This window comes from Cyprinus carpio, chromosome A21, assembly GCF_018340385.1.
Source record: "Cyprinus carpio isolate SPL01 chromosome A21, ASM1834038v1, whole genome shotgun sequence".
Taxonomy (NCBI): Eukaryota; Metazoa; Chordata; class Actinopteri; order Cypriniformes; family Cyprinidae; genus Cyprinus; species Cyprinus carpio.
Genome location: NC_056592.1, coordinates 21,543,957 through 21,555,245, shown reverse-complemented (window position 1 = coordinate 21,555,245; position 11,289 = coordinate 21,543,957). Strand labels below are relative to the sequence as shown.

Sequence of the window (11,289 nt, the reverse complement as noted above, 5' to 3'; positions counted from 1 at the left end):
ACTACGTTCCAAGCGTGACGTCAGAAGCCACGCCCTTATTCAATACGTCACCTTGTGATTCCCAATCCCTGTACTGGGGAAACCCAGAAGTAACCTTATGTCTAATCAATGGCGAACTTGAATCTTATATATTTAATATGTCTAATATACAGAGCTGATTTCGTCATCAAAACAGCCTGTAAAACACTTGTATTGGTTGATTAAATTAGGCTAATTGTTAATAAAAACATTTACACCTTACCTTATTCATGCAATTGAGATAAATTCATTTTAAATACATTTTAAATGTATCAGATTTAAAGGGGACAATTAGATTTTGGTATTGTAAAAGTCATGATTATCATATTTTTAATTAATTTATAATTAAGATTTAATTTTCTAAAGCTGTGTTCCACGTATCATAAAGTGTTAACATTTGAATGATAGGACTGACAGTTCTCCTTCTCCAGATGCAGCAGGCTACACATACTGTACATAGGATAAACAGAGATCGCTTGCTTTGATAGGTTATGTAAGTAACATGGCATTAACCTTCAAGACTTGTTCATCAACAAAACTTGATATGAAATGTGTCCAGGTCCTCCACATGCTTCAAGATGAATAAAAATACATCCTTTGCTTCATTGGGTATTTTCATGTTTATTATTTTACAGAAATAATTACATTTAGTATCTATTCTGAACCAACAACAACAACAAAAAAGGTTTTATTATTTTGCCATTAATTGTAATAATCCAGTGAGAATCTTGTTGGCATAAGGAGTCACACAGAGATCTGAGCATCATCCAGTGCATCTGAGATTACATGAAGAAACCTCATATGTATGCAAGACTTTGTGTATATATATATATATATATATATATATATATATATATATATATATATATATATATATATATATATATATATATATATGTTTATATATATACACACACACACCGGTATATATATGTAGAGTTCATATGCAAAAGCCTCTAAGTGCATCTGCCATCTGAAAATTTTCCCTTAAAATGAACATTTTTCTCAGGCTCTATTTATTTTCAGTTATTTAACTTTATAGCAATGGAAAGAACCTATCTATTGCTATTAAAGTGAAATTACATGAGAGCCTGAGAAAAAGGCTAATTTTAGAAAAACATTTCAGATGGCAGATGCACTTAGAGTCTTTTGCATATGAACTCTTCATATATATGTAGGCTTTGTATATGTATATATTTGGAAGGTTCCTAGGATGTAGGGATAACATTATGGAAGGAAGCACAACAGTGTCGGTAGCCAAGTATGTGCCTGATTTAAAGTGATCAAACAGTTGGTGGTTCCCATTGACTTCCATAGTAGGAAAAAGAAATGCTATGGAAGTCAATGGGAACCACCAACTGTTTGATTACCAGCAATCTTCAAAATATCTTCTTTTATGTTCAACATAAGAAAGCAACTCATACAGATTTGGAACGACATGAGAGTAAATGATGACAGAATTTTCATTTTTGGGTGAACTATCCCTTTAAGTTCAAAACACACAGACAGTTATGAAGCGGCGAGAAACCTGCGTATGATCTTCTGTATCAGCCACGCCACAAGGATGCGCTGTTTCTACGTGTATTCAGCTTTGATTTTTATTGTGTTGAATTCTTTTAAATCTGTGTTATGTGTTTTGCTGAATTTATATCTGTTATTGTCCCTTCTTTTGACAATATTTTAATTTTGGGGGATTTTAACATACATGTTTGTTGCCCTTCAAAGCCCCTGGTTAGTGAGTCATTTGATCTTTTACAGTTTGTTTCTGGTCCAACACATGAGCGTGGTCATACTCTTGACCTTGTATTATCTTTGGGGTTTTCAGTTTGTGGGATGAAAATTGCAGACACTGTTTTCTCTGACCACAAGACTGTCTTTTTTAGCCCTACTTTCCCATGTAGTACTCAGATTATGAATGTTTCTTCTTCTATTGCTTCTCGTGTTCTTACTCCTTGTACCGCTAGTACATTTTCAGCAGCTTTTGGAGTTTCTCCTTTAATTACCTTGATTGAGTCTCCCTCTGTCTGTATTGGACCTGAACAGCTGGTCAATCAGTTTAACTCTACTTGTTCAGATATTTAAGATCTTGTGGCTCCTTTGGAAATTAGGAATAAAAAGGTCAAGACACAGCCCTGGTTGAACAGTAATACCTGTGCTCTCAGGCAAGAGCGCAGGAGGGCTGAACGTAAATGGCTTAAAGATAAGCTACAGGTTTCTTATGAGATTTTGAAGAGTTGTTTGAGTGAATACCATAGATCATAGATCTAATTATTTTTCTGATATTATCTCGAAGAGCTGCCATAATCCTAGAGTGCTTTTTTTTCTACTGTAAACACTGTACTCCATCCTTGTTATGCCATTACTCTCTCCTTCTGTTGACACATGTGAAAAGTTTTTACGTTTTTTCATTGATAAGACTGCTCGAATCAGATCCCAGATTTCATCTGTTACTAATGATCTTATTGTACCCTCTGCTCTTCCAAATCAATTGACTTGTTTTACGCCTGTCTGTCTTCCACAGCTCAAAGAAATGATTGCGCACATGAAGCCCACTAGGTCTCCCTGTGATGTGATTCCTTCTCTTTTATTTAAAGAGGTGGTTCATTCTATTGGTACATGCATTTTAACTATTATGAATAGTAGCTTGACATTAGGTGTTGTTCCACCAAGTTTTAAACATGCAGTTATCCAGCCCCTTCTTAAAAAAGCTGGTTTAGACTCCTCTGATATGAATAATTTTCATCCCATTTCATAATTGCCTTTTATTTCAAAGATACTGGAGAAGATTGTGTATGCACAGCTTAATGATTTTTTGGTTAAGAACAACATTTCAGATAGATTTCAGTCAGGGTTTAGAGCCAGCCATAGTACGGAGTCAGCTCTTTTGAGGGTTACTAATGATATTCTATGTGGTGCTGATTCTGGAAGCTGTGTTGTTCTGTTACTTTTAGATCTTACCGCAGCATTCGACACAGTTGACCATATTCATATTTAATATTCACTTCATATTTAAAAGATAGGACTTTTTCAGTCAGTCTAGGGAATTACTCTTCATCCATTGCCCCTCTCAAGTGTGGGGTTCCTCAGGGTTCAATCCTGGGACCGGTTTTGTTTTCCCTTTATATGTTCCCTCTAGGATCAATTTTTGGAAAACATTTGTATGCTGATGACTCACAAATTTATTTACAATTGAAACGCAAGGATCATTTATCCATTCAGTCTCCGTATGAAGGTTTGGATGAGGTTAAGTGTTGGTTGGCTAATAATTTTCTTCAATTGAATGAGAATAAGTCTGAGTTTATTTTATTTGGTAAAAAGGGATGTGTGGATGATGTCACTGACTGCCTGGGGTTACATCCTGGGAAAAAATCTTTCTAGAGTGAAAAACCTTGGTGTCATTTTTTGACTCAAATTTGATGACAAATTAATACTGTTGTTAAAAATAGTTTTTTCCATCTTCGATCTTTATCTAAGTTGAAGTCTATCCTTTCTTTTGAGGATTTAGAGAAAGTTGTGCATGATTTTGTGTCATCTCGTTTGGATTATTGTAATGCATTGTATCTGGGTGTGAGTCAGGCCTCTCTCTTCGCCTGCAGCTTGTTCAGAATTCAGCGGCTAGGCTTTTAACGGGTACAAAGAAGAGAGAGCATATTACTCCTGTGCTAATTAAATTACACTGGCTTCCTGTACGATACAGGATTCATTATAAAGTGCTATTATATGTTTTTAAAGCTTTGCATGGTTTAGCACCAGAGTATATTTCAGATTTAATCAGTTTGCATCAATCCAATAGGTTTTTGCGTTCAAATGATCAATTACATCTGATAGTTCCTCGATCTCGTTTAAAATGCAAAGGTGATCGGGCCTTTTCTGTTGCTGCTCCAAGGCTTTGGAATGACCTTCCTCTCTCTGTAAAATCTCCTACACTTCCTGTATTTCAGAGTCCGTTAAAACTCATTTGTTTTCATTAGCATTTAAAAATGTTTTGTAATTTGTTCTTTGTTGTTGTTGTGGTATGTTTAAAATGTTTTATGCTTGATTTTATTCTTATATTTTTATTTAGTCTTCTTGTACAACACTTTGGTTTCTACATAGTGATCTCAAAAGTGCTTTATAAATAAATAAAGTTGAAGTTGATTTGAAAGAAACCAGCGCATCCTTGTGGCGCGGCTGACACAGAAGAGCATACGCAGCATACGGTGATAATGAGAGACACAGAGGAGACTGTTGACAAAGGAATTATTGAATAAAGTCTTTATTTTTGTTTTCTTCGTGTACAAAAAGTATTCTTGCCGCTTCATAACGTTACGTTTGAATCACTGATTGCAGATGGAGTATTCTGACGATGCCTTTATACTTTCCTGAACCTTGACACTGTTATTTATTTGGCAGTCTATGGGACAGTCACAAGCCTCCCGGTTTTCATCCAAAATATCTTAAATTGTGTTCCGAAGACGAACAAAGCTTTTACGGGTTTGGAATGACATGAGGGTAAGTGATTAATGACAAAATGTTCATTTTGGGGTGGAGTGTCCCTTTAAGTCTTGGTAAAGACCAAAGATTTTATTAATTTTTATTTTATTTTTTTAATTTACCAACACGGAAAACAACAAAGGCTTCTTCTTTTTAGCGGTTGGCAAACAAGGCAAATAATTAAACTTATCTTCTTATCGATGGTTTTTCCGGTTTCGAAATGAATACGAATGTGACGTATTTGGACATGGGCGTGGCTTGCGACGTCACACTTGGATGTGAGGTTATTTAGCACTGATAGTATGCGAATAGGGACGCAGCATCAGCCTCAGTCAGGCCTTGTTGAATTTCAGTTTCATACTTTCGTCGCTCTCAGTCACGGTAAGAACGGGACAAAGTCTGCCACATGAGCGTGTCATATGTTATATTTTGACAGCGAAGAGTCGCAGCGGGCGTGATATTGTGTGAAATGATGAAGTTTTAACCCGGTTAACGCGATGAATGCAGCGGTTGCTATGAGAGGCCTATTAGCCGCGCGGCTAACGTTAGCTTAGCATCACAAACAGCCCGAGCTTTATGTTTCTGTTATGTTTTTAATTCATATGAAGAGTACGTTTAATGAAACAGTAATAGTCTCGATGCTTAGAGGTTTGTAAACCTGCTGGAGAAGTGCACTTGTTAGGGACTCAGTCTCGCTGTAGTGTTCAGTGTGCTTCGACTCGAGCGGGTTTCTTGATCTTCACACTTCATTATATTTTATTTATATGCAGTATTTGCCTCTCTGAGGTTTGACTCAGTCTTGTGAGTGTTGGTAGTGCTGGAGAATGTGAGCTGACACAGCTAGCACGAGACACTCTTATTCTGTAATAATGTGTCTGTTATTGTGTTATTATTGATGCAGATGCCGACTATTAAACTGCAGAGCTCTGATGGAGAGATGTTTGAGGTGGATGTTGAAATCGCCAAGCAGTCTGTGACTATAAAAACCATGCTTGAAGGTAAGATGATTTGAGATGTGGTTATATACAGTGTATATGTAATGTATATATGTATTAATGGGATGTGTGGAGGTGTTGTGTGTAATCACAGCTCTGTTCTGCTCAGATCTAGGGATGGATGATGAAGGAGATGATGATCCGGTCCCTCTGCCCAATGTAAACGCTGCCATCCTGAAGAAGGTCAGACTTGTAAATTGCTATCGTGCTTCAATTCAAGTTTTCAATTCAAGTTTTTAGGCAAAACAGAGAAACAAATAGAGACATAATTAGCGTAGCTGCTGTTCCAGCCAAGTAAAAATAATTAGTTTAACCCAAGCTAAAGAATAATAATGCATATTTGATCAGATATAACTGCAGTCCAAGATTATGAGATGCATTATTTGAATGCTTGGCCAAAGAGATGTGTTTTACTCTAGATTCAAACAGAGGAAGTGTGTCTGAACCCCGAACATTATCAGGAAGGCTATTCCAGAGTTTGGGAGCCAAATGTGAAAAAGCTCTACCTCCTTTAGTGGACTTTGCTATCCTAGGTACTATCAAAAGTCCAGCGTGACCTTAGGGAGCGTGATGGGTTGTAGCATGGTAGAAGACTAGTTAGGTAAGCAGGAGCTAAGCCATTAAGGGCCTTGTAAGTAAGTAATAATATTTTGTAACTGATACGGAACTTAATAGGTAGCCAGTGCAGAGACTGTAAAATTGGGGTAATATGATCATATTTTCTTGACCTGGTAAGGACTCTAGCCATCTGTTGCTTGTTTATTGAAGATGCAGGACAACCAGCTAGCAGTGCATTACAATAGTCCAGTCATGAAAGCATGAACTAGCTTTTCTGCATCAGAAACAGGTAACATGTTTCTTGGCTTGACAGTGTTTTTAAGATGGAAGAATGCTGTTTTTGTAACATGGGAAATATGATTTTGCTGCCTAATATAACACCCAATCATTTTTAACTGTAGAGGTAGTAACAGTACATCCGTCTAATTGCAAATTGTAATCTACGAGATTCTGTGTAATGTTTTCTGGTCCAATAAGTAATATCTCTGTCTTATCTGAATTTAGTAGGAGAAAATTATTGGTCATCCAATCTTTTACATTTTTAACACACTCTGTTAGCTTAGATAATGTTTCACCTGGTCTTGTTGAGATATATAGTTGAGTATCATCAGCATAACAGTGGAAACTAATCCCATATTTTCTAATGATATTACCAAGGGGCAACATGTATATTGAAAATAGCAGAGGACCTAGGACAGATCCTTGTGGCACTCCATATTTTATTGGTGATAAATGAGATGACTCCCCGTTTAAATAAACAAAGTGGTAGCGATCGGACAGGTAGGATCTTAACCATCTTAAAGCCTGCCCTTGGATACCTGTATAGTTTTGTAATCGATCTATGAGTATGTCGTGATCTATGGTGTCGAACGCAGCACTAAGATCAAGTAAAACTAGCAATGAGATGCAGCCTTGATCTGACGCAAGTCATTTGTAATTTTAACAAATGCAGGTTCTGTGCTATGATGGGGCCTGAAACCTGACTGAAATTCTTCATAGAGATTTTTTTTTTTTTTTTGCAGGAAGGAGCACACAATTGAGCAAACACAACTTTTTCTAAAATTTTAGACATAAATGGAAGATTTGAAATGGGTCTGTAATTTGCCAGTTCACTAGGATCTAGTTGTGGTTTCTTAATAATAGGCTTAATAACCGCCAGCTTGAATGGTTTTGGGACGTGACCTAAAGATAACGACGAGTTAATAATATTGAGAAGCGGTTTTTCTGCTACAGGTAACAACTCTTTCAGTAATTTAGTGGGTACAGGATCTAATAAAACATGTTGTTGGGTTTAGATGCAGTGATAAGTTTATTTAGCTCTTCCTGTCCTATAGTTGTTAAGCACTGCAGTTTATCTTTGGGTGCGATGGATAAAACTAAAGTATTAGATGCTGTGGAATCTACATTTGTTATTGTATTTCTGATGTTATCTATTTTATCAGTGAAGAAATTCATAAAGTCATTACTATTTCACTGTGAGGGAATATTTAGATCGGGTGGCGTCTGGTTATTTGTTAATCTAGCCACTGTGCTAAATAAAAAACCTTGGATTGTTTTTGGTTGTTTTCTATGAGTTTGTGGATATGCTCGGCCCTGCCAGTTTTTAGAGCCTGTCTATAGCTGGACATACTGTTTTTCCACGCAATTCTAAAAACTTCCAAGTTAGTTTTTCTCCATTTGTGCTCAAGACTACGAGTTTCTTTCTTGAGAGCGTGGGTATTACTGTTGTACCATGGCACAGTACGTTTTTCTCTAACCTTTTAGTATTTCAAATGATTTAAACCTGTATCCTGTTTTCTGGGTAACACTGAGAATATCACTATATATTGTTGCAACACCTCCCCCACGACCAGTCTGACGGGGCTCATGTTTATAACAGTAGTTTGATGGAGTAGACTCATTTAGACCAATATAATAATTTGGTTTTAGCCAGGTTTCAGTCAAGCAGAGTACATCAAAACTATTATCTGTGATCATTTAATTTACAATAACTGCTTTGGGTTATGAGCCCAAACTTTAAAAATTGTCGTTGTTCATTTATTTTAAATTTTTTCTGGTTTAATCACGATATGATTTTTTTCTAGATCCTACATTAAATTCATATTTTGACCTCACTATTCGGGGAACAGACACAGTCGTAAAAGATTGGACAGCGCAAGTACTTCTAACATTTAAGCGGGTAGAACAAAAGCCATCATAGCAGTTATTTGAGAATTTGCTTACTAGTCATATGGAGCGTAGAGTCCTGGAGATGTTGTCCGAGAGCAGCTCCGCTCCGACTCTGCTGGGGTGCAGGCCATCAGTGCGAAAAAGCCTAGGTCGCTCCCAGAAAAGATTCCAGTTATTAACAAAGAGCAGTTTCTGATAATTTGGCTCTAAATCGCAAGTGAAAAAATGTCATTTTGACCCCCCTCTACAAAATAGTGGATTACTCGGTAAATCTACATCTATGACATTTAATATTCTGGCTTTCATCACTATACATGTTTATCTTTCTTCAGAAAAAATATTGAGAAAATTAAAAAATTTAAGCCGGGGAAGTTTCTGAGATTTGTTTTTTTTGAGATTGAATGACCCGTATTGAAATAGCTTGCATGAGGGTGTCTGTTCTTTAAAATAACAAACTCCACTGTTGATGAATATTGAGCAATGTGGTTTATATATCAAAGTGCATTATAATATTATTTTCATGCCAGTTCTCATTACTGTATTGTGACTGGATTTTGTTTGTCTCATTGTTCAATATTCTCAGTTATGCAAAATATTTAGAAGTGTATTATATATGTGTATATAGTGTGCATATTGGTTAGATGGGACTGAGCTTTACAGTGTGTTTAATATGTCCACAGGTGATTCAGTGGTGCACCCACCATAAAGACGATCCTCCTCCTCCTGAAGACGATGAGAATAAAGAGAAAAGAACAGATGACATCCCCGTGTGGGACCAGGAGTTCCTCAAAGTAGACCAGGGCACCCTCTTTGAACTCATTCTGGTGTGTGAAACTGACCCGATGCTTGTGCTTTGACTGCCAGCGTTCGTTAAAACTGTGCTGTATGCTACAGATCTGATTTCATGGGGCCTGAAATCCTGCCTGTTGGTTTAAGACCAACTGTAGGATGGAAAAATGTGGCGCCCTGCATTTAATGAATCAAAACCAGCTAAAAGAATGCAGAGATGTGCCTTCTGGTTCTTTAGACTGCAGTTTTTTTCAAAATAACCCCACGGTTGAACATTTATAAAAGATCAAAGCAGAAACCAAAAAAATATTATGATGCTGATGAAAGAAGAAAAAATAATTATTAATAATGTTGTAATCTTTTTTTATAAAATTGTACAACGATATTGTACTCCAGTTTGTTGATGAAATATAAACATTTAAACAGTGGCTGTAGTAAAAACTTGTTTTTTTGATGGTTTTTTTATTATATTATTTGTTTAATGATGAAGGCAGTTGTTTTTTGTTGTTGTTTTGTGGATTGACATTTGTGACCCTGGAGCACAAAAGCAGTCTTAAGTCTCTGGGGTATATTTGTAGCAATAGCCAAAAATACATTGTATGGGTCAAAATTATCCTTTTTTCTTTTATGCCAAAAATCATTAGGATATTAAGTAAAGATCATGTTCCATGAAGATATTTAGTAAATTTCCTACCGTAACTATATCAAAACGTAATTTTTGATTAGTAATATGCATTGCTAAGAACTTCATTTGGACAACTTTAAAGATGATTTTCTCAGTATTTTTTTATTTTTGCACCCTCAGATTCCAGATTTTCAAATATTGTCCTCCTAACAAACCATACATCAATGGAGAGCTTATTTATTCAGTTTTCAGATGATTTATAAATCTCAATTTCGAAATATTGACACTTAAGACTGGTTTTGTGGTCCAGGGTCACATATATCTCCCATTACGTGCAGGATTTCAATTAAATATGAATTTGTGAGTTTCTGACATTTACCAGTATTGATGTAACTGTCAGTATGCACTGGGAAAACACCCTCAGAAACCAACCTCAAATAGCTTTGAAGTGTTTAAAACCAAGTTCTTGGCTCCTCTGTGAGCATTTGTGAAACACTCTTAAAGTCTGTTGTAAAGCAGTCTCTTGTGCTCTTCGTTCTGATGCAGTGAGTGGAGTGTTTGCACACATCAGAACAGCAGTGCGTTGATGGCCGCGTCTTCATCTGCAGCGTGTGTAACGCTCTTTCATCTCTTCCCTTTGTTTAGGCTGCAAATTACTTGGACATCAAAGGCTTGCTAGATGTTACTTGCAAGACGGTTGCAAACATGATCAAAGGCAAAACCCCAGAGGAGATCAGAAAGACTTTCAATATCAAAAATGATTTTACAGAGGAAGAGGAAGCCCAGGTAAAACAAGAGCTCATTTCCTGTGTCTCCTCCGTCATGCATGGTCTTAATGTGCTCAGAACGGTGCTACTTCAGTATCACTGAGATCCTATCATAGGTTTTAATAATTTTTTTGAATCCCTTTTTATTTTTGTTTCGTTTTAATTTTTATTTTAGTCAGTTAAATTTTTTTTTGTGTGTGTGTATACATTTATATATAAAATTAGTTAATGCAAGTTACTTAATCTGATTATTTACTAGAAATGGTGAATGAGTACCTTTAATAGTTTAATACTTTAGATTTTTTTTTTGTTAAACAAAAACAAAAAAACAAATAAGCAAGCCCAGCTCAGGTGACTAAAAGTAACGCAAAAGTAACATAACACACGCTACTTTCCAAAACAACTAATGCTGTTAGTTTTTTACGGAGTTACGCAATATTGTGATGCGTTACTGTGTGTGTGTGTGTGTGTATAATATGCGTGCACGTGTATGTATAGTTTATTCATTTTGGTTTTGTTTTAATTCATAAACTAAATTAAAATTAGACCTATTGCTGAAATGGAAAGATTTTTAGATTTTCAGTTAATTTTTTTTCTTTTTTTTCCCTCAAGTAACGAAAATATTTAAATGGTTTAAATTAGTATTTTTTTTTGTAATAGCTCACCAGAATGTTGTGTTTGTTGCAGGTACGCAAGGAGAACCAGTGGTGTGAAGAGAAGTGAAGATCCTGACACACTTTAACACTATGGATTGTTCAAAAAAAAAAAAAAAAAGTAATTAAAAAAAAATTGCACTGCGCTGTTGATATTTGTTGAGCTTTAACACAAATAAACAGTCAAATCCCTTGTGTTCTGCTAGCATGACCCTTCTCCTTGCTTGTGTGGTGTGACAGCC

The 11,289-nt window shown here is 36.0% G+C and overlaps 1 protein-coding gene across 1 annotated transcript; it reads left to right on the top strand.

The window, feature by feature from the left end:
- Nucleotides 1-4,738: 4,738 nt before the first annotated feature.
- On the top strand, nucleotides 4,739-11,150 carry LOC109048021 (S-phase kinase-associated protein 1). The gene is made up of 6 exons (XM_019065693.2): nucleotides 4,739-4,872; nucleotides 5,393-5,489; nucleotides 5,596-5,669; nucleotides 8,894-9,037; nucleotides 10,273-10,413; nucleotides 11,082-11,150. The coding sequence occupies exons 2-6, from the start codon at nucleotides 5,393-5,395 to the stop codon at nucleotides 11,115-11,117; spliced, it is 492 nt and encodes a 163-aa protein (XP_018921238.1). The 5' UTR covers nucleotides 4,739-4,872; the 3' UTR covers nucleotides 11,118-11,150.
- The last annotated feature ends 139 nt before the right edge of the window (nucleotides 11,151-11,289 follow it).